Source organism: Poecilia mexicana, unplaced genomic scaffold (assembly GCF_051168715.1).
Source record: "Poecilia mexicana isolate PSO_F unplaced genomic scaffold, ASM5116871v1 scaffold_7, whole genome shotgun sequence".
Lineage (NCBI taxonomy): Eukaryota > Metazoa > Chordata > Actinopteri > Cyprinodontiformes > Poeciliidae > Poecilia > Poecilia mexicana.
Window position 1 is genome coordinate 11,272,764 of NW_028263376.1, and position 24,605 is coordinate 11,297,368.

Consider the following 24,605-nt stretch of genomic DNA (forward strand, 5'->3'; position numbering starts at 1 on the left):
TCAAATGGGTAGCACTTCCCCTTAACAAGGGCCCAGGGCAATACATGTCATGTGACATCACACCTCTGTTAACTTTGTAACTGACAGCCATCTTGGCAGGCAGCTGCTATAAGAAAACTCCTCGTTCACAGAGTTTTGACGACTTTTGATCACTGAAGAAATATTTCCTGATTTCAAAACGTTTTCATTCACTGCAGACAATATGGTACATATAGAGGGATGTGCTGCCTCTAGAGAGCCACTGTTGGAGGGCAAAAATCCTACTGGCGATGATCCCTACCATTGGTTTACACTGTCAAGTTGTCACTATAGCATGCTAAATCTTAAATGTTCATAACATTGGAGCCTGCTGTTGGCCCTCCTGAGCCCTCCTCCGGGCCCATCATGGTTCCGGTGCCGCCCTCAAAGGCCCCAGTTACTCTGGCGTCGCCTGCTGAGGCCCAAGCTCTTACTGCGCCAGAATCGTCTTCCGGACCCGCGTCCAGGGGTCCATTACCTGCACCAGCGATGCCTGCTGGACCTACCTCCGGGATTCTACCTCCGCCCACTGGACAGTTCACGCCAGGCTCCGCCCTGATCGTACTTTTCCATTATGGACTGAGTTTATTTTGTTTTTCGTGAACTGTGACCCTGCTTCCGACGGCCCTCCACCCTGGTTGGGTTGTTTTTTGTTGGTTTTGTACTGGGGGGGAGGGCTGGTAGCTGCCCCTGACAGGGGGTACTGTCGTGATCTGTGTTCTCAGTGTGTTTCTTCTAGGTTTTCTGTGTTTTAGATCTGTGAGTCCCCATGTTGTCCCATCTCTTCCTCCCTTGATTGTTTCCCATGTGTGTCTCGTTCCCTGATTATCCTCCCTGTGTATTTAAACCCACCTGTGTCCTTTGTTCCTCGTCGGATCCTTGTCGTGACTTGTCTTTCACAGTCATGTTGTATGCCAGTCATCTCAGTAGAACTGTGAAGTCCTGAGTGTCTGTTCAGTTTCAGTAGTCGTCATAGTAGAACTGTTAGTCCTGTGTCGACGCCAGCTCTCATTCCAGCTGTACTGTTGCGACCGCTCCTGAGCTCTAGATTACCACTCTGCCATGCTGCCAGCTTCCTGGACTGTATGTGAGCTGAATTATCAGTAAAACTTCACTTACCTTCTACAACCTGGGTCCTTGGTGTACATCCTCACCGCACCGCAACCACACATCATGACAGTTAGAGCCAGAGGAAGAAGCAGTGGGCAAAGGTTCAGGCAGCACGTCAAAGACTAGGCACTCTATTGATTCTAAAACATTAATCTGGAGGTGTTTCAGGATATTTTCACTGTAAATTTTGAACTGAACCAACTGGACAATAGGAAAGGATTGATACAATTGCAGATTGTAGCATTTCTGTTGCTGGGACAGGGATGCTAATTGAGAATGTGCTTGGTTTGCAGCTTGTCTAGTGCCATTGTCACCTTTGGAAGTGCAGGGATCCCACAAACAGGAGCTGTGACCACGATCCTGATTCTGACAGCTGTGGGACTGCCTGCAGAGGATGCTGCCATTCTGGTTGGGGTGGAGTGGATTCTGTAGGTTCAACTTGATTCTCAAAGCCTGCTACTTGTGTTTAAAGAGTACTTTCACCATCAAACTGTGGAGTCACTTTGGATGGAGTTATGCTGCTCTGCTATCAGACAGCTTGAAATTATTCTTAACAAGGGCATGATTTTTAACTTGCATAATAAACTAATGTCTAGGATCACCTACCAGTGGAGAAAGCCTGAGGAGAGCTTGTGTAGTAATGATTGATAAAACTACACTTGGAGAATGATGTCAACATCAGTCTGAGCTGTAGAAGACCTGGTGCACCTGGTTGTTCTAGACTGAGGCAGAGGAAACCTTCAAGGAAAACAGTTGAGTCTGACGGCATGTTCGTTCTCTTCTGTGCCCTTCAGAGACCATTTCATCACCGTGGTGAATGTGCTGGTAAATGTCTTTGGTGTTGCTATCACCAACCATTTGTGGCATGACGACCTAATAACCCTGGACAAAATACCAAGGTAAATGAAATCATTAAAATGATGTGTTCATTTGCAAAGACACAATGTTGCCAAATGTATTCGCTCCCTGATCCAAATAATTGAATTCAGGTGTTCCAGTGGCTTCCACAGCTTCCAGGTGTATGAAATCCATCACTGAGACTGAACAAATAGGTCACTCTCAAAAGCAACAATGAATTTGAGACTAACACCGTGATGGGATGCCACCTGTGCACGACTTGAAGTCATTACATCTCCTCTACTGGATTCTAGACCAGTGTGGACATTTTGTCTGGAGTTCAAAATCCTGCCTCAAATGTAACAAAAAAACAAAAAAATGTTTAAAACTTTCGTCCCCAGACAAAGTTGCTGTCCCACTAGTTTCTCCCGACCCTTTACTGTTGCTGTATGAAGAGCATCTTCATATATGCTAGCTGCTGGGATGCAAAGAAAACTGTTCTCCCAGGGGTTATAACCACTCACATTGAATAATGGCCACTCCCTCCCCAAGCCCAATGAAGTCTACCAAACAAAAAATATATCAAAACTTTTGAAAGCACATAATCTTTCAGCTTGCACCTTCAGGTAGAAGATGGAAACAATAAGAAGTTGAATCTTGAAAATAGTTTTTAACGCCACCGGTTATTTTTGAACTGTTTCAAACAATTATCTGATTGTAGCAGGAGTTAATCTACTCGTAAAACGCTCAGATTGTGTAAATTTAATTTAATTTTTTACTGCATTGTTAAATAAATATCCTCACAGTCCTTCCCGTCCCTGTGAATCTCACCTTCACACAAGTCACTTCTTTCAAGCCTGTAGTTCTCCAAAGCCAGATCTCTGGTGCATAAAATGGATCATTTGAAAATGAAACTCATTGCTGTGTTTGGGAGTGTTTCATTCTGATCATTTCTGAAACCTAGTTTCACCCGGGATGATACGTTGTTGGTATGCAACGGGGAGGTCGCACTTTGCTCTGCTGTGACGAGACTCTTGGTAACAGTGGGGGGTCCTGAGTGCACCAATGGTAGAGGAACTGAACTGCTTCTTTGCTCCCTGTGAAACCTGTCAGCAGTTCTCTTCTGCTCCAGCCCTGCACAGCCCCAGCTGGTTTCTGTACCACTTCACTCTCTGAACATGAGCATGATGTCAGACTGGTGGTCCTGGCAGCGGACCACATCTTTTTTTTACCATTTCAAGATCCCAACCCTGTGGGAACAGTTGGAAAATGGCTTCTTCCTGTTAGCACATGATTGAGCACCAGTACACAAACCAGTGTCCAGAACATGTATTATTGCATTTTGCACAGAAGAACTTAACTGGTTTGCTCATATCATACCTAACCTCGTGGGTTGAGAATAGACACCCCTCTAGTTCTCATGTGTATGTGAAGGCAGATGACAGAATACTGTTGTCAACATTGTGTAAAATCCCTTTCTGAGCTATATCAGCGTCTCTGTATTATTCACTCATAAACCCACATAACAATGGTCTAAATGTATCAGATTGTCTTCAGTTTGGAGTTTTTTCCTTTGAAAGGTTTAATAAAATATTAGGACAAATTCTGGTGAAAAGAAATCTTGAATGTAGATTGTTACAAGTCATTTACACTAAGTGGTAAAACAAGGGGTATTTTAGTCACATTTTGTCTTGAACTTTATTGACCATGTTTTCCATTTTACCTGTTAGCGATGATAGGATTCGTTCCATCAAGGAGATCGAGCTGGCCTTATCCTTTTTGGACTCTGATGAAGAGTTCATCCCCTCCGCTTCCTCCTCCTCCTCCGCCTCAGAATCCAATTCACCCCGAAGAGGGTATCATCGCAACATAGTAACACCAACAAGCTGAAACCTCTGGACAGGGATGTCACCATCCTGGAGTGTCGGAGCTGATCTTTTCCTTGTTTGTCGATGTTTATTATCAATAGGATGGGGCCATATCAGTTTATTTATCTGTATTTAGTTTATTTATTTTAGTTATTGCAACTCTTAAATTATCTATTTGTGTAATATTTTATTTGTGTTTAAGTTAATATCTACATAATAAAAGTATTATGTGAATATAATTCATCTATTCTATTACACATTTTATTTCTGTTATTTTTCCCGTTTGCATGTTATGTATTATTGTTTTATAAATTTTATCTTTCTCCTTAGACAACAGAAATATTTCTCCAGTGTTTCCTCACTAATCAACATGAACTGCCACAGATTCTCCCATTTTTTCCCATTTACTGGTTAATTGAATCCACCGTTGTCTTCTTGATGGCAACAGCTGTGCCTCGCAGTCTGATTATGCTCCGTAGGTATTTAGTCTTTCGTTTCTTTATCCTGATTTGCGGGTTCCTTGTCGATGCTTACTGTCATTTGGGTTACCAGAGCTACCTGTTCTCGAGGTGTCTGTTCGAAATCCCACTTTAAGTACCGTATTTTCCGCACTATAAGGCGCACCTTCAATGAATGGCCTATCTTAAAACTTTTTTCATATTTAAGGCATATAGACGCTACAGTTAAGGTTGACACCCGTCCTGTTGTTCCGTACTCTACAAACGTGGATGTGTAATAATAAAGAAGTGGTCCCCTAGTACTTTATATAGTAGGCTGCCCCAGTCATTCTTTCACTCACTCAGTCTACGTCTCTCTTCCCCCACGCCCCCGGCTTTAAATGTATAGGGGCTGGTCCCTTGGTAGCCCTAGTCGAAGAACCCCGAATGAATGTCTACAGCCACTTTGTTGACATAAAGAATGTCAACAAAACAGTCCGACTCCAGTCGGCGAGGAGAACCTTCCGCGATTGGGCCGGGGCGTGGCCGGACGATGCTCACCCTTCTCCGTTTGCGCACAGCATGTTCGTGGAGAACGTGGTGCTAAATGACCTGCAGACGACCTGATTATAGACTGTCGGTAGGTAGATAGGTCAGTCAAACTTTATTAACAAACCAGCGTTCTGACAACTATTCTAGCATTTCGCTCTTCTTCTTCTACGGGCGAAAATGAAGTCGGCGGCTGCTTACCGTAGTTGCTAGACCTGTTGTGGCTCAATATTGGTCCATATGCAAGGCGCACCAGATTATAAGGTGCACTTTTGAGGAAATTTAAGGCTTTTAGGTGCGCCTTATAGTGTGGAAAATATGGTACTAAAAACGCTGCGTTTCCTCACCTCAACCAGTTGTCTGAGTGTTGGCATTCTTCTCAACTAGCAAAATCATGACAAACCTATTTTTGATCTATTCTTTGGAATACAAATTGACAACAAACTCTCATGGGCTACTCAGGTTGACTAGGTCAGTAACAGGGTCCAGTAGCAACTACACTTTCTGTGCAGGTTGAGGGCTTCTTGTGTCAGTCAAAAAAATAATGTTGCTCTTTCAACATACTGAAATAGAGAAAGCATCTTTAGCTGCATCATTAGGTTCACCACTTCTGCCTGGATTTGGAACCTCTCTGTCTAAATGAAGGCTAACCCCACTTGTCTCACATAAAGCAATTTCCCCTTGGGGATCAATAAAATATATTCTATTCTGTTTTGTAAACCGTTATGAACTGCTGCTACTGTGGGTCAAGCAGTATGCTTCAATTCAGACCATTTTCAATGAAACTATAATCACACGGACTCAGAAAATAATTTCAAACCTCCCTCATATTCTCCATTCAGAGTATCAGTTTCTTAACTCTGTCTAAAACAGTACTTCTCAACCCTGATCCTCACCACCCCCCTGCTCTGCATGTTTTAGATGTGCCTCTATTCCAGAACAGCTGATTCAAATGATTGCATGACCATCAAGTGCTGCAGAAGCCTGTTAATCACCCAGAGATACAATTCATATGTGTGGCAGAAGGGAAATACCTAAAACATGCAGGACAGGGGGCGGTGAGGACCAGGGTTGAGAAACACTGGTCTAAAAGATCCTGCATGTCAACTGAACAGCTGCAAGGACTTAATCGATTAACTTTAAATCAAAGCCGTGAAAATTAACAGTTCAAAATCAAATTCAAAAATACTTTATTAATCCCAAAGGGAAATTAAATGTTGTCGTAACTCATTAGTTAAGATTCTTCAAAGACTTATTGTAGATCATAATGGCTGTTGGCAGGAAAAATCTCTTGTAGTGGTCTATGTTACAGTAAATTTAAAGAAGCCTCTGACTGAAGACAGTCCCAAGTCAGTCTTGTGAAGAGGATGGTCAGGGTTGTCCATAATTTTCTTTATCCCCTGAAGAATCCTTCCTTGCATCATCATCTCCAGAGGTTCCACAGTCGTACGCAGAACAGAACCAGCCTTTTTTATCAGACTGTTGAGCCTTTTCAGTTCTCTGGCTCTGATGCTGCTGCCCCAACAGATGATGGCAAAAGAGATGACGCTCTCAACAACAGACTTATAGAAGATCTGCAGCATCTTGCTGCAAACCTTGAAGGATCTTAGCTTCCTCAAGAAGTCCAGTCTGCTCTGCCCCTTTTGCATCTCCAGTCCAGTCTGTTGTCAAGGTGAACACCGAGGTACTTATATTCCTCAACCACTTTCACATTTTCTCCGGTGATGGAAACAGGGTTTGATCTAACCCGGTTTCACCTGAAATCAACAATCAACTCCTTTGTTTTGTCTACATTCAAGATGAGTTGACTGTTTCCACAGCATGTCACAAAACAGTCCACCAGCGACTGTTTCGTTGTCTGTACTCAACTCTGCAGTCGAGTACAGACGACTCTGTGCTCAGCTGCAGAGTCGTCCGAGTATTTCTATAGATGACAGACATCGGACTTGTGTTGGAAATCTGACGTGTAGAGAGTGAAAAGGAAAGGTGAGAGTACAGTGCCCTGTGGTACTCCTGTGTTGCTGACCACTTGGTTTGACAGTTCTTCAGTTGACACAAACTGTGGTCTGTTTGTGAGTTTGAAGGATCTTAGCTTCCTCAAGAATTCCAGGTGGGATGTCTTCTGCAACTGTGGAATCTTCTCTTGGGTCAAGCTAAGGTTGAAGAGGTGCTGCAGAATCACACAAAGCTGCTCTGCACAGGCCTTCAGGACTCTGGGGCTGACACCATCTGGATCTGCAGCCTTGTTCTGGTTCAGTCTCTCCAGCTGACTCTCGACCTGACTTCTAGAAACAGAAGAGTGGGAGGGGGAGGCAAAAGACGCAGCACTATCTCCTTTTGTTGCTGTGGTGACTTCTTGAGCGGCTTCTCGAGCCAATTGCTGAATACCAAACTTTAAGAGGCCTGACCTGCCAATTCCAATTTTGGGCGACACCAATTTTTTGTTTTTCTCTAAAACATTGCTAAATATAGCAACAGTGGGCAAAATTTAAAATGTGTTAAAGTGTGTGTGTAGTCGATATATTGAAAAATAACCAAACTGAATATTTGGTTATTTTTTAAACCCCTTTGTCATTTGACAGGTTACAATTAACACCTTTGACCGGTGCACATGGAGACATGATAGACTTTACGCAAAGAGTTCATATCATCTCATGGACACTGAACTAAATGCGTCTTTCTGACAGGGAGCTGACAGCGTGTTGAAGAGGTATGGACAGGACACCTTGGTTAGGAAGCTCATTGGAAACCTTTACTTGAAATGGCGCCTTTAACTCCAGTCTGCAGTACAGAACAGAGAAAACTAAAGAGAATGCAACGTTGTTTTAATACATTTATAGTCTAAACAGAAGAGCCAGCAGTTTTTATTGAGGAAATGAATAAAGGTGCAGAAGTTAATTAGATCCATGCGCAGTACGCTGCACAACCAATGAAAGACTTATTCATTGTCTTTAATTCTTCGCATCGCCTCCGTCGATGCAAAGAATTAAACTTAACTCGCCCTGCAGTTTTAACAAATGGAGGTGAAGATGTTACCCTCCCGCACCCAGAAAGAGAGCGCCACTCAGAAGGAGCGCGGCAGATGTAACATATGTCCCTTTTGGAGAAGCGAAACCACGCAAAAAATAAAAATAAAAAATCCTGACAAAAATGCACGCCCGAACCGCGCACGGGGCAAAAAAAAAAAAAAAAAAAAAAAAATCTTGCAGAATTAAATTTTTCGGTTTGGTTCAGACAGATCCACCTGTTGATGAACCAGCACAGATTTCTCTGCAGATGCGACCAGGAAGAATTTGTGAAACTGTGCGTTCAGACCACAGCAGTGAAGTGCTAGTAATTTAAGTGGAGTTGCTTAATTTCACTTGTTATAAGTTATTGGAGCCACAGTCAGTGGTTTGTGTCACTACGGAAAAAAAGTTAGATGCATTTGTCTCCTTTATGTGTGATGGGATCTGGATTCAATTAGGTGAATATTAACTAAACCGCATAAAAATGCGGCTAAATATGCTATGTTAATATGTTTTGACATATTAACATAGTTCGGGTCGGACAAAAATGATTTGCCTGATGATGGCTCGGGCTTCTAATGAGTTTGCATTTAATGAGTTTGCAGCACACAGAGAAAACCTAAAGAGAATGTTATGATCTACTTATTGTAGTTTAAGCAGAGGAATAGCAGCTGACTGTTGAGGGAGGAAAGAAATTAAAGTGCAGATCCGTTAGACAGAAACAAGCGCAGTGCGCTGGACAATAAATGCGCATAAATGCTCCACCGTTATGCTCCAATTAATCTCATATGAGATGACAAAATATACAATATATAGTTACGCTGCTTTCGTTAATGGTGTTTTAAAAACAAAATCAGTAAAAACTTAACTGAGTTAATATGTCAGATTCCCTCCTCACCCTCGTCTTGATAAGAACAGAGAACAGTCCGCTGGCTTTGTGTCCAGACTGTGATAAAGCGCAGCTGACACTTGGTGCGCAGGCAGTTTCAACTTTACGCACAGAGAACATCGTGGAGCTCATTATTAATCAGACTAAGAACAATATCTGTCAGAGAATCATCTCTGATCTGGACGCTTTAACGGACCAGAGGCTTTGGAAAACGTACTCATGTTTATGACAGTGTCATGACAATCTTATTCACACCCCATCAAATAAAGAGTTGCCATAATTTTCATTCCACCTTACAGTGATGCACTACTTTGTGTTAGCATCTAGGTGATGATTTGTGACTGCACATGCAATTATGACTGTAAACCAACAGATAAACTCAGACCAATGTTCAAACAATATATTGTTCTAAATAATTATCTTAATATTACAATTTCCATCTATACTAAACATGTTTTTGTTTTTAATATGCTCAGGCCAAGCGCCATCTCTCTTTCTAAACTCTAAACTAAATAAACTGATGTATTCTCTCAAAACAAAAATTCTAGTCACATTAATAAAAAGCCCATAAAATAACAGCATAGGGAGTTAATATTAGAAACACATTGCCTTTTTAATTTAAACAGATGAATATTAACACTGATTAATTTTGAACCAAAGTCGAGGTATCCAAGGAGACCAGGAATGTTTTCCTGGCATTTTCCAAAAAAAATAAAAATAAAAAATTACACAAAGACACATTGTATGACAAAATGAACAAGATCCTTTTAAAACTGAAACTTTTTAAATCACTGAAACACTGTTTAAACAAAAATACTTCTCTGAACTAGCAAACTAATTAATCCAATTGACACCATCGAAACCTAATTTGTTTTTAAGCACATCAAATTACAGAAAGCCCACTATCTTTTTTATATATATATACATATGTATATTTATAAAATGTTGAAGTTGTATTTATTTTTACCAAGGTATCCATGGAAACCAAATCTGTTTTTCAGAGCATTTTTTTCAAAGGGGGACACACGTCATTTATACACCCAGCATTGGACACCAAAAAGCAACTCATAATCTTAACTGTGAGAGACTGGGCCATCTGTTTCAGCTCACTGCACTGAGGTGAAAGAAAGACAATGAAAGAAACTTCATTTCAGCTCACTACCCTGATTTCAGTTGGCTTAGGTAAGTACTGACTCCATTTTCTACTGCTGAGCATCCTGTGAATTTTTTTAGTGCTTTAATTGTGTGGTCTAATTGCTGCCTGATGACAGAAGTTAGTGGGTTTAACCAGGGTTTCTACTGAAATGAGGTAAGCATACTTTATATGTGCAGTCTTAATACCCTCGTGAAATGTTTAATTTGGGGTTTTTTATGCATTTCCCCTCGACACCAAGTGTAGCTCAAGTTTGAATATTGAGTTATTTGTTGGTCAGATAAAAATTAAAAATGTGTATTTGTCATAGTGTAAGATGTTAATGTACTTTGTTGATTTTTATGTCTGGAAATATTAAACTCATGCACTGCTCAGACTGACTATCTGCAGCAGCGACCACATTTTCAGCACAGGTTGAGGGCCTTTGGTGTTAAAGTGATGCTGCTCTATAAAGAAACCAGGTCTTCATTCAGCATTTCTGGTTCTTGGTTTATAAATATGTGTTTGATTTGTTTGCTTCATAGGGTTAGGCCTTGGACTTCTGCTGAAGTTTCTGGTTTCTATAAGTCCACCTCATAATCACTGGATCCAAATGCCAGGGGAAATATTTATAAATGTGCTTCAGCTATTCGCTGTCCCCCTCATTGTGACAAGCGTGATTGCAGGCAAGCTAAATATGAATCGAAATACTTGATGCATTAGCTTGTTGTAAAGATGCTCACTCATTGATTTGTGGATAAACACTTGATTATATCTGGACCTTAGATTCATAAGGTGTTCTTACCAATTATTTGTGACAAAATGAATGTAGCAAGACCAGGGTGATCAAAATGGGCAACTTGAATTTAAGGCCACTATTTTAAGATAAGATTGCAATGAATCCACTTGAAAAGTTGCCTTTAAGTCACACAGACCCGCTGCAGATGAGGCTTGAGACAATCTCACCCAATTCAATAATTTTATTTATTGCACAACTGTTTTCAGTTTAGTCAAAATATGCCAATTTAAAACCATACACACTTAAAGAATTATGGTTCAACTCGGATGGCAGTGCAAATCAGGGAAGTGACAGAAAAAAAAAAAAAAAAAAGAAAAAGAAAATCATGCACCAAACCAGAAAAAAAGAGTACCACCACCAGGAAAGTCCACCACCAACACCGTGAGCTGGCCGTTCCTGTCAAAATAAAGGAAAAGAGAACCACATTCAAATTACATTAATTCACAATTATGCAGTTCAGTCGACGACAAATACTCAAGCAGCAAAAGTTCAAATTAAGGATCCTTCCGCCGCACCAGACGCCATCCAGAGCTGCACTAGAAGAATCAGTCCGAGCTGGTCACAAACCAGCAACACTGGACGAGTGACAGGAGCCAGTTTTACGCCGGCGGGCATGAGACCAGCAACCAGGACGACAGGGAGGCAGCTCACAACGGATAACCAAGACAACAGGCACACAGCCGGCCAAGGGCAAACAGCAGCGGCTATCGAAAATAAGTGTCATAAATGGATTCTGGAAGCATACAAAAGATTACCATTTCACTTACCACTGAGCTCAAATGTGGTGCCTCTGACAGGAAGGGGAAAGCATGCAGCTTGTACAGGCAGCCTGGATATACAATAGAAGCTGAGCTAATGCTAAGCGGAGTGTGGGAAGCTTCTTACCACGAGGAGGATGGATCGGCGATCAGAGCGTCGTTAAGCGCACCATTCGAGCGCGCATTAATACGCGGCTGATATATAGAAAATGGAAATAAATCACAAGTAATAAGCTTGACAGAGAGAGAAGAAGCCTACCTTACCTAGCGTGCAGCGCCAGCAAACGCCGAGGTCTGAACCGGAAAGAAAACAACGTGATGGCAACAAGATGAGGGAGGGCCCTTTATATACAGCCAGCCAGTGCCACAACCAATTAAGCCGTTTTCGCACTGCAAAGAACGGAACGGAACGGAACGGCACGCTTCGGTCCGGTTCCACCCGAACTGCAGCCCTGTTGTGTTTGCATATAACTGAGGGCGCCATCGAAGCTGTACCTGACGTCATTATTTTGAAACTAAACAATGGTTTCGATGCAGCGGCCGAAACCTTTTCCTCAGAGATGCTGCGGAAAACTTTCTCTTTCCTCGTTGACCGGTCTAGTTCGTTCTGTACTCGTTCATCAGGGAGTAAGCGGAGAGGAAAAAAATTACCTCATCATGGGAGCAGGTAACAGCAGAATATTGAGAGGAATTCATCGCAAATTAAAAATAATAATAAAAATATTAAAAAAGAGCACTCTTTACAAAATACAGTAAGAACAGTTTAGTGAGAGCCAGCTAGAACCGATTAACGGCTGACTCTAAACCAATCAGCTGCTGATTCTAAGCAGCCCCATTTGGCAGGCCCGATTGGAACCACAAGGAGTCGGGTGGAACCGGGTCGGAAGTTTTAATGCAAACACGGTCGGCCCTACTTTGAACCCGTTCCGTGCCGCTCCGTTCCGTTCCTTGCAGTGCGAAAACGGCTATAGATTCAGGCACGTGTGTGGTGCGTTCAGAGCCTACAGGGCATACTGCCACAAAAAGATAAAGATTGGTTCAGACATTTAGACTATTAGGATACATATAAACTGGCATGTTGTCCTAGTCATTGCTCAGGCACCACATGAACTTCTGGTTCTGCTCTCTTTTCTCAGGCGTAACTGACTTAAACACCCCGATGTCCAAGAAAACGGCCATCCTCGCTGCAACCTACGTCTGTGGCACTACCTTGACTGCCGTAGCTATTGGTAACTTTATCATAGGTTGCACATTTTAATGTAGACTTATCAAGACCACTATAGAGTGCATTGTGGTGTTGTTTTGACATGCTGCCTGAGGCTTGTTGAAAAAAATCATGAAACTGTTCATTTAAAAGTGCATCTCAGTACAATCAAGATTGCTGTACTGTTAAAAGCTAACATAAAACACAGCAACAGAATGCAAGAAAGACTAAAGAAATCCACATCATCATAACCTAATAAGAATAGGTTCATATAAAAAGATGGGTTTTTAGACCAGATTTCATTAGTGAGAGTGAGGTGATATGTTTGTAGATTATTTGTGTTGTAGGACTGACTCTGGTGCTATTGGCTAAGCCTGGTGAGGGGCAAGACATTTCATCCACTGAAAAAGTGGATGTCCCACCCATATCCGTTCATTTGGTTCTTCAGGACCTTTTAAGGTGAGAGAAGAAGTGTTCAGGCAAAATTCCTGCTTTTCTGCATAGTAATGTTATAGTTTCCTGCATAGAAAAGATACAATAGCTGTTTTTTATTATCTCTAACAAATACGATGACTTGCAAAAGTATTCATACGCCTTGAACTTTTCCATATTTTGTGACATTACAATCACAAACATAAATGTGTTTCATTGGACTTTTGGTGCTCTTACCCCATATTCCCTGCACCTGCTTCTCTTCAGCAAGAACAGGGAATATGGTCAGAGTTGACGAGAAGATTGATGGAGCCAAATACAGGGAAAACTGTTTGAGTCTACAAAAGATATTAGACTGGGGTAGAGGTCCAGCAGGACAACTGCTGTAAACATAAAGGAGGGCTCCAAAACAAAGTCCAAATGTAAACCCATTAAAAAAATCTGTGGCAAAATCAGAAAACTGCATTTCACAAATGCCCTTAATCTAATCTGACTGAGTTTGAGCTGTTTTGCAAAGAAAAATGGGCAAAAATTTCAGTCACTACATGTGCAAAGCCTGCGACAGACTGGCAACCTGTCCAGGGTGACCCCGCCTCTCGCCCAAAAAGTTCGCTGAAGATAGGCACCAGCAGAAGAAAATGGATGGATGGATAATTTTCTTTCTGCTTCACAAATGCATACCACTTTATCTTGGTCTTTCACAATAAATTCCAATGAGATATACTTGTAATGTGACAAAATAGGGAAAAGTTCAAGGGATATGAATGCTTTTTCTTCCCACTGTTTGAGTTAAAACTATATAGGTTTATGTGTAAAATTGGTGAAAAAATGATATCCTCATGTTTTCTGTATTAGTTTTTCTCAGTTGGTTTGGTGCTTTTCTCAGAACAGAATTAAAATTCACAAAATCTTCTTGTTCAATCTTCACATTATTGTGCCTCTTGAACACATCAGAAAAGAAGTTTATCATTTCTTTCAACAAGTTACAAATACTTTTTTACATTTATACAGGTGATTATATCTGATTCTCTGATTCTTCTTACATTTTCAATTACTTGCGTCATGTTCATAAAAATTTATTATGTCTCTGTTGAATCATTTCACCCTACACAATATTTAAACATAAGTTTGGTTTTCCGATTGTCCTATGTTCCTATTTCTACTGTGTCTTTTTTTTCTTTGTGCTCTGCAGTTTTGTCTTGTTCTTTCTGTACAAAAATGACATGGTCTGTCAACAAATTACACTAAAAGGATAAATGTGAATTTTGCAGTCTCTTGCCATTAACCTCTCACAATTATAATTTACAATACTTATCAAAACTTTAGCTGTAGTTTACAACAGAACATCCCTTCACACTGTTATATTGACAACGTGACCAATTAATTTGACTGTCACAATGAAATGAGAACTTTTAATTCTGCGGTATTGGCACTTTCGTTGACTCAGATGTTCAATTTTGAGAAAGAAACTGGCTTTTGCAGGTGATCCAAAGTGTTTCGCTGTTTGTAGAAATTGCTTTGAAAAACGCACTTTTTTGCAAATGTCAAGAATGATTTGAGAAATGCACCGAAGCAACTAAAAAAGACTAACATCTACAAGCTCAGTTTTTTGTGACTCTCCTTTGACTCACATAGGAACATGATTCCGGAGAACTTTCTTCAGGCTTTCTATGAGCAAGTATGTTTTTATTCAGAACCACAGCTCACTGTGTACATTCCCATTTTGGGTTTGTAAAATTTCCACAGTTTATTTATTTTTCTTTCAGTACAAGACTGACATTGTTCAAATTAAAAGAAAAGACTCTCTCCACAATATTAGTCAGGTGAGTACTTATTTATTTTTATTTTTTTTCATCTTTGTTCTTTTTCCATAACACCTTCCAAAAGTCTTCACAGTCCTGGAGCTTTTTCACATGTTGTCAATTTACAATCACCAACTTTAATGTATTTTGTTTAGATTTAAAGTAATCAACAAACACAAGAGTACTTGATTGTAAACAGGAAGAAAAAGAAGGGGAGGCTTTAAAAAATTTCCAAATTAAAACCTGAAATGAGAGGTGGTGTTTGTGTTCAGCCCACCGGGGGGGGGGGGCAGCAGTTGTGCCTTTCTGGAGTTGTCATTGGGTGAGGGGTACATCACAGGGGAACACAGAGTCAGCATGGTTCTCTGAGGTTGTATGAGGGCTGGTTCTCAAATCCAGCCCTCGAGGACTGATGTCCTGCAGGTTTTAGATGCATCTCCATTTCAGCACCTCTGAATCGGGTCATTAATATGACTCTAGAGCAGTGTTTCCCAACCTTACGGCACACTGGTTTGCATTGCTTAGATGTTTCCCTGCCTCAACACACCCTATTCAGATGATTGAAATTCAGCAAAAGCCTGTTAATCAACCATCAACTGAAATCATGTTTCCTGAAGCAGGTAAATGCATAAAACAAGCAGGGCAGTGTGCTGTGAGGACCAGGGTTGAAAAACACTGCTCTGTTAACCCATCAGTTAATCCATCAGTGCACACACACACAAACACACACACACAAACTTACACTGGTGGGGTTTCGAGGGATGATGGTGCCCATCTCCAACGATCAACTTAAGGAAACCCTGGACAGGTCGTCAGTCAATCACAGTGTGTACAAACAATAAACATCCAACTAAATATGTTAAGGTGAAATGGAGGAAGAAAGTCATGTTTCACATTAATAGTGGCACTGAATGTGGAAGATGCATCATTTATCAACTAATTCTGGAGGGAACTAATCTGCTAAATAGTCAGAGCATTATGCTTTCAATAAGCAGCTCTTTAGTTTCTTTGTTTTATTTTGCAGAAAAAATACTAAAAGACTTAAGTGATGAAAAAATTGTTTAAACACAATTTTTTTTAGGTTTTTATATATAAAACCTAAAATCTATAAGACCTACTGAATTAGTTTCTTCCCATCTCACAATCTGGACTGGTTCTTTTGCTAAATAAATTTTTACAAAATAAATCAAAATAAAATATATTGAAGTTTAGGATTTTAATGTGACTTATTGTGGAAAAATGATATTTATTGTCCAATGACGATGTACTTCTACAATATTACTCTAAGAGTGTTAGAGTAGTATATTTATGGTTTTTTTTTGTTTTGTTTTGTTTTTTTGTTTTTTTTTTTGCACAGAATGCCACTGACATTAAACTGATAGGCAAGTATATTGCTGGAGCCAACATGGTAGGACTGGTCATCTGGTCTTTTGTCATCGGCATCTTGTTAAACAGGGCGGGACGCCGGGCCAAAGTCGCTGTGGAGGCCATTCATTGCCTCAACAGTGCAATAAAAATCATATTTAACTGGATCCTGTGGTAAGATCAAACAGCACATAACTTCACTCTTTTACCAAATTAGATGCATTTTATTATGAATATTCCCTCTTTTATTTCCGGTCAAGCACAAGAGGAAGTCACCAGTTCTATACCTTTGAAATGTCATTTCAATTCTTGTATTTACAGCAAGAATAACTGTTAACTTTCTAAACAAAATTAGTAAAGCAAAAATTTGAAACACCTATTTTATTTAACGTCCTGACTGCTTTTTGTTTCAGGTACCTGCCATTAGGGGTGTTGTTCCTGGTTGCACACCAGGTGCTGGAGATTCAGGACTGGGCCGCTATCATTAAACTTACAAAGCTTTCAGGGCTGGTTCTTTTGGGGTATGTATACCACCTCTGTTTCAGATTTATTAATAAATTGAAACCACAGCTCCTGAAGTAGCAGCACTGAACTCTACATAAGAAGGAGAGACACTGCTTTGAATGTATTTACAGAACAGTATCACTGATTTTACTGAGATTTCCTTTATGTTCAGAGATCAGTTCTTATGAATACAATTATTGTCAGCCTCTTTACTCTGATACCTCCAAACATCCAGTCCGGTTCAAGCAGTGGACTGGATGAACTGAACAAGGCCAAAGGTTGGTTAGAGAATGTAAGGGAACAAACGGCATCATGAAGACCAAGAACCTCAGCAGACACATCAGGGACAAAGTTCTGGAGAAGTTTGGAGCAGGGTTAGTTTCTAGAACAATATCCCAAGTTTTCAGATAAGGAAAATGCTTAGAGTCTGAGCTCCACACATCAATCCTGGGAAAAGAAATGTCTGTTAGAGGCAGCAAAATACTTTTGACTGTGGCAAAGTCCATCTTCCTTCAGCACAATAACTCTAAACCTTCAACTAAAGAGAGCATGGAATGGTTTAGATCAGTCGTCTCAAGCTCCACTTGTCAAGAGTCGGTGTCCTGAAACTTTTAGGTGTTTCTCTGCTTCAGCACACCCTGGCTCCACTATAGGCTTATTAGCAGATATATGTAGATCTTGTTCTGTCCCAGTACACGCACTTCCACCCTTGTGTCCTTCAAATTTTCATGTTGAAAGGTTTGAGTGTGTCTCACGTTCTCCACATCTGACCTTCGCCCTGCCCATTTTGGGTTCTGTTTATGTCCTTATATGTGTTACGCACATTTCATTGCTGCATGTGACGTTTTGAGTTAAAAGGTGGAAATGTGGCAATGTTGTGGCAAGGCTCACATTAGTAGCAAAAAAGTTTGATATGATAAACTGAGCAGAGAAGATAAGAAATAAAGAATAGCTACAGTAACAGGGAGGAAAGTAAAGCAAAATGTTACAAATGCAAGACAAATTTCAAATCTTAAATTGAGCTATTAACATCTTGGTAGAAAGATTGGGCATTTGGTTTTGAAACATTTAAATACTCTCTTCATTAAAATTATTTCACTTTTAAAATATTATTTTTTAAATAATTTTTTAAAGCAGTATTTAATCTCCTGGCTAGTAATTTAGCCAGGAGATTAAATAATTAATATCATAATTTAACTCTTCAATCCAAGACTACATTTTATTATATTAAAAATTAAAGATGTACAATATCCACTTTTGAAAATCTTTCTAAAAACCTTAATGAATTTGCAATTGAACAAATGTGTATTTTCTCAAAATCTCTGTCACAAAACGCACAGGAATTGATATTTATTTTTGCATTTATTTTTGCAGAAAGTCATTACAGGGAAAATTTTGTACAGAATTGTGAAATTAATATCTTAAATTTTTTGCGGGAGTGGAATGGTTCTTATGTTCTTTGGAGATCATAATTTTTAAACGTTTTCTTCTCAGGAAAGAGGGGAAGAAAATTGATGTAGGAGTTCCTGATGAATTTCTTATGACGGTTTTGGCCTATAAAGTCACAACATTCATAGTTTCTTTTGAGAAGGAGATTTTAGTTCCAGTAGTCTTTCCTTTTCACAATGTAGCATCAGGCTGTTTTTTTCTAGTTTTTATATATGCAGTATGTTTGTCCTTAACTTGATCTTTTGAGTTACAACTGAAGATGTAATCATGTCTCTAATTAGTCAAATTTCAGACTGTTAAATTGAGTATTAACATATTTTAATGTGTATTTTTTTGCCATCTCGGAAATGTCACAATGTTCACACAAAAAACTGTCAAAGAAAAAAAAATCAGTTTTCAAAAGTGAAGTACTGAACTATTTTTAGTTTCACTCCACTGAACATGTGTGAGTCCATCAATTTTTTTTTTCTGTATTCAACAAGTCATAACAAAACATATTATAACAGTCAAATACATCCAACGATGATTCTGGAAAGCAAAAATACCTTCACTGGATGTCGACGTTTCCACTCAGGGGCGTACTGTCCCAATTCTCTCATTTTTGCCTGCTTGTAATCTGCACACTCGAACCCTTATGTGCACTTTGATTGAGTTCACACTTCACAGAGTGGTGTCGGGGCTCGGTTGAGTATTGGAACCGGGCCCTTGACTGCATGCTAGTGATGCCGTTCAGCCATTTAATTCAAGTGTGTAGGACAAGGGAAACTTCTAAAAGTCTGGTACACTAGCTCTTGAGGATCAGAGATCACCAGTTTATCCATGTGTTAGAAAGGTCTAGTCAAATCCAGACCTATAATCATTTGATAATTTGTGGCAAGAAGCTTTGTGTTCACACTCTACATCCAGTCTGACTTCATGCTTTTTGTGGAGAGGAATGTGACAAATGTTGTTTCTATGAATGAGCAAAGCTGGTGCAGACATAACCCATCAGGCTGCAGCTGGAACTGCAGCAACAGATTGATCTATAATCTATAATGTATAATGTTGATGTACAAACATTTTCATTGATGAATGGTTACTGTGAAACCATGCACTAAGGTGTCTGGTATTACCATGACAAAATGTATAAAAGTATCAAAGTTAAAGGCCAGTGAATACTTTGTCTTAACACTGAGCATGACTTTTTTGTCTCTTTCAGGCTTGTGATCCATGGCTTTGTATTTCTACCTGGGCTTTATTTCGTTATCCTCAGACGGAACCCTTTTGTCGTCTTCAAGAAGGCCTCAAGGGCATTGATCACAGCACTTATTATTGCGTCCAGGTGAGATGTTCTGCTTGTTTCTTGTCAGAGTGCAGCACTTTTCTAGAAAAGTGTCCACACATCACCAATAAAGGATGTGCTTTCTGCCAAAGCTCTGCCACTCTACCTGTCACCTTTCAATGCTGTGAAGAGAAGATGAAGGTCAATGAGAGAATCTGCCGCCTCATTCTGCCCATCGTCACCACCATCAACATGAATGGGACCGGACTCTACGAAGTGATCGCTACCATCTTTGTTGCCCAGATTAATGACATCGTCCTGGATATCGGCCAGTTAATCTCCATTGGGTAAGCGGCTTCCTAGTTGTGCCTGGAATTAAGAAAGCAATGAATAGTGGAATTGTTAAATTGTTTTTCTTTTTCTTATAGCAACCAATGAACTATGTTACCTTTAATTGTTATAAAAATGTGATCAATATCAAATACAAATTAAAAGAAATTCAGCTTTGATATTTAATGCCTTGAAATTGGCCCTTTGTCTCTTTAAAAGTTGTACACTTTGAAACTCTGCCTTCAGAAAGTCGTCACAACTCCTCTATTAACCTTTTAACTAAGTTTCTACCTGTGTTGCACTCAGAAGTGGCTCATATACTGAGCTCAGTAAGTGCACAGTTCCACGTGTTTGCTAATTGCTGCTGGCTAGTCTGAATGAGCTGAGTGTGAGAGTTGGGTGAACATCAGTTCTTTTATAAACAGTTTGTGCAAGTTTGTGCAGATTGAAGTCATGAAAATAAGAGTTGATGATGACTGTCGGTAATGAAATTGATGTACTAACTATCTAGCAGACTAGATAGTTGGCACATTTTGCTCTAGTCTTACTTTTCGTATTTCAACAGTACACTTTGTCTAATAGCGCCCTCTGGTGATCAGAAACTAAAATACAGGTCAGCAAGTGTGTTTTGGGAGGTGTTGTCCCAGTTCATTCTAAGACCTAGTTCTAAGTGGTGTTCATCAACGTTAAAATTTAATTATTTATGTTCATATGTTAGCACTTAACAATTTCAAATGAAATTCACAGATCCAGCATGAACTGATGTCCAATGACCTTTGATGACCTCTAGAAACATCTTTCTTAATATCTTAGCAGCACAAACGAAAATTTTTGCTGCACAAACCATTACAAACATAGCACAAATGTTTGACACCAGTTTTGTCTAATTTGAAGAAGGTGGGGGGGGGGGAGGGCAACTTCACTCAGGTACGGGAAAGGGGTACTCTGTGAGGTGGAAACTCAGAACCTTGTAAAGTGGAGCTCCAAGGTTCCAAGCTGCCACTTTCAGAGCTTTGTCCGACAGTCCCAATCAGTCCACAGAGGCACAGCTGAGTGGTTGTCATGGGAGATTAAAGGATTTCTCAAAAAAAAAAAAAAAAAAATACATGAAAGAATGCAACACTCCAGGTATGTTTTTGATGAGGGAATAACATTATAACATGATGTAAGCTCAAAAAAGTACATGATTTTGCATAATACTAAACCCTTAAAGAGAAAAGGCTTGATACAGTTGTGTGTTGATCACATGTAATGCTCATGAAGGCTGTGCTTGGTTTGCAGCTTGACTGTTTCCATTGCCAGCTTTGGAACCGCAGGGATCCCAGCAACGGGAGCTGTGAGCACCATCCTGGTTCTGACAGCGGTGGGACTGCCTGCGGAGGATGCCTACATTCTACTGGTGGTGGAATGGCTTCTGTATGTTCAACTTGATGCTCACAGCCTGATATTTGTGTTTCAAAATTACTTTGAAGTGTCACTGAAATGATAAAACCACGTACATGATTTAAACAACAGCTTTTTATAATAAATCGTCTTGTGATGTAATCGGCATAAATCAAACCCTATACAACTAGGCTGAGTACACAGACACAGAGAAAGTTGTGAGCGATTTTTACCGAAGATTTGAGCCATTTATCTGAAGCCCCGGGGGGCGTTCAGAGGACAGCAGGGGGCGCTGGCGGAAATTTTTACTAAAGGGATTCCTTTGTGGGGCGTTTGCTTGAAGGTAAACTTTACGCCTTAAATGCACAATACCAGTTTAGACTTTGAGCAGGTTGCTGAAACGGTATTGTGTAACATTAAAACATGCTTGGCTGCGACCGTAACGATGGTAGCTCATCATCAGAATACCCAAGCTAAAAGGTTTACGCCAGCCAGCTTCCCGACCGCTCCGCGCCTTATGGGGTAGGGGAAAAAAAAGGATGCGCACGTTGCGCAAAACTCTGAAGCAGGAGAACCGTGACATAGAACTGAGCAACGAACTATTAATCTATAAATCAATAGACAGGCCTATATAAAGATGTAATCCATGTTTCTGTCTCATATTTGTATGGCATTCAAAGGACCTGGAGCTTTTGTTTTTCCACTGAAAGCTCTGGTTTGCACAATAAATGCCATGTGGGTGAAATTCTATATGAATGATACTCTGATGTCCCATTCTCCTGAAGGCAGCACACAGCTGCACCACCAGAAACTTACAGAAAAGAGAGGAACAGTTGTGATGATATAGTTGGAGTTATATATCCATGTTTTAATGTTGCAGAGCTCAGTCTTTTTGCAAAAAGTTCACAGTTTAAACTGGCATTGTTGTACATCTTTTATCTGGTCATTTTGTGAAAGATTTAACAAGTAGAAAATGGCAAAGAATAAGAATATTTTTCTACTCTGTTTGGCTGCTTTTAGACCTACCGATTTTAAGTTGAATGTCCTTTCATTGCATTTTTCTTAGACACCTGTAAAAATAATTTTTATTCGCATTGCTTTTTTGTTCTCTGGGAAATTATTTTTGACGATAACTCCAGAAACAACCATACAAATCAAAACATCAACAACAGTGATAGTAATATTAATAATAAAATAACATTCAGTGCAAAGTATCCTATACATTTTTTGATGGGGGGGGCGGTGAGGGACCTGAATAATGGACAGGGGTCGCTGGCCCAAAAAAACGGTGAGAAACACTGATCTAGAGCATATAGTGACAGAAACGATAGAAGAGAAGCAGCACAACAGACATTTTCACCTTGATCTGTATCGGCATATCACCCATCACGTGTTTATGGCTTAATTTACCCTGAATACGTCACAAGATGGCGCTGGCGTTAGACCCAGTAACTACAGATGAAAACTACAACACTCTGCATTTATAGTATTGTGTGAGAAATATTTATTATTAAAAGCTTTTGTGTGCACAAAGTGAAAGCACGGTAGTTCATGTTTTCAAATCATGTAAATGGTTTGATTGTCTCAGTGACATTTTAACCATCAAACCGTGCGGCCACTCTGGATGGAGTCATGCTTGTCTGCTATCAGAAACCTTGCAGTTACTCTTTCTAACTTGCATGGAAAACGAATATCTCGGATCACCTACTTGTGGGCAGAGCCTGTGTAGCGATGATTGATAAAACTACCCTTGGAGACTGATTTTGTTACCAGGGATGGTCTGAGATGGAGAAGAGCTGGTGGAGCTGGTTGTTGTAGCGTGAGGGACAGAAAACCTTCAAGAAAATCATAGTTGAGTCTGACAGTATGCTTCTTCTCTTCCTCTGTGCTCTTCAGAGACCATTTCAACACCACGCTGAATGTGCTGGGAGACTGCTTTGGTGTGGCTGTTATCGATCATCTGTGCCACGATGCGCTGATGGGCTACAACATCGACAGGTAAATGAAATCATTAAAATGACGTGTTCGTTTGCAAAGACACAATATTGCCAGAAGTATTCACTTCCCGATCCAAATCACTGAATTTAGATTTTCCAGTGACTTTCGCGGTTACGGTTGTGCGAAATCCAGCATTGAGGCTGAGGAAAAAAAGAGTGTTCTCAGAAAAAATTGTGGTTTTTCTGTGGAACAAGTCGGCGTCGGGCCGGGGGGCGGGGCTAATGACCGGGCCCTTAATACCCAAAATAACAAAGCTCATGAAAACATAATTTTATAAAGTACTAATAAAAGCCATTCATATTTGTCGTAAAAATACTCCAATCTACCTAGCTTAGAATCCGTTCCTAAGTATCTGACTGATGACGACGTTGTGGATGGTTGGTGACGTGTTTTACCCAGAATACACTTGGAGACAATTTCAGCGATCAACTTGTAAATTTGTATGTCATAAAGTTACCGTATTTTCTGCACTATAAGGCGCACCTAAAAACCTTCAATTTCCTCAAAAGTCGACAGTGCGCCTTATAATCCGGTGCGCCTTATATATGGACCAATATTGAGCCACAACAGGTCTAACAACTACGGTAAGCAGCCGCCGACTTCATTTTCCCATGTAGAAGAAGAAGTGTGCGGTGCAAGCTGGTATAGTTGTCAGAACGTTGGTTTGTAATCTATTAATAAAGTTTGACTGACCTATCTACCTACCGACCGTCTATAATCAGGTCGTCTGCAGGTCATTTAGCACCACGTTCTCCACCAACATGCTGTGCGCGAACGGAGAAGGGTGACCATCGTCCGGCCACGCCCCGGCCCAGTCGCGGAAGGCTCTGCTCGCCGACCGGAGTCGGATTGTTTTGTTAATATTTTGTTTAGTGCAGCTCCATCTAGTGGATGCATAATGTAACTACAGCCTCTACTGTAGCGTCTATTCTATGCGCCTTACATATGAAAAAAGTTTTAAAATAGGCCATTCATTGAAGGGGCGCCTCATAGTGCGGAAAATGCGGTAAATGTAAGAATGAAAATAAAGCCGGTCATGTCGTGCAACATTTTATTCAATATTTTACGCCCACTATGTCACTAAAATCAGTCGGTCTTGTAAAGTTTTTAGCAACCATGAGTCAACAATGACTGGGGCAGCCTACTATATAAACTACTGAGGGACCCCATTTTATAATCTACATATACCGTACTAAACAGGAGAGGGCTCACCAGACGTGATACTGACTTGGATCTTTTAAGTCATATTCTGCCTCCCACCTGGGAGTTGACAAGGCTGCCAGCTATCTCCAAGTTGTTTTAGCTGCTGAACATCTGGCTCAGGCAATAAGAAGAGATCCAGAGATCCTAAAGTAAAAGATTTAAAGGTTGGTCAGGAAATCCATAACATTAATTTATTATCTGATGAAGTCCTCCTCTATCTAACAGACCCCTTTCACTCTCCTTCTTGGCTGTGGGATCTATTGAACCTC

The 24,605-nt window shown here is 40.3% G+C and overlaps 1 protein-coding gene across 1 annotated transcript; it reads left to right on the forward strand.

The window, feature by feature from the left end:
* The first annotated feature begins 384 nt into the window (after positions 1–384).
* LOC148158372 (excitatory amino acid transporter 3-like) lies at positions 385–23,188 on the forward strand. Its single transcript, XM_088007512.1, has 6 exons — positions 385–579; positions 16,560–16,729; positions 19,360–19,482; positions 19,575–19,769; positions 21,034–21,168; positions 23,032–23,188. Exons 1-6 carry the CDS (start codon positions 385–387, stop codon positions 23,135–23,137), a joined length of 924 nt encoding a protein of 307 aa, XP_087863638.1. The 3' UTR covers positions 23,138–23,188.
* The last annotated feature ends 1,417 nt before the right edge of the window (positions 23,189–24,605 follow it).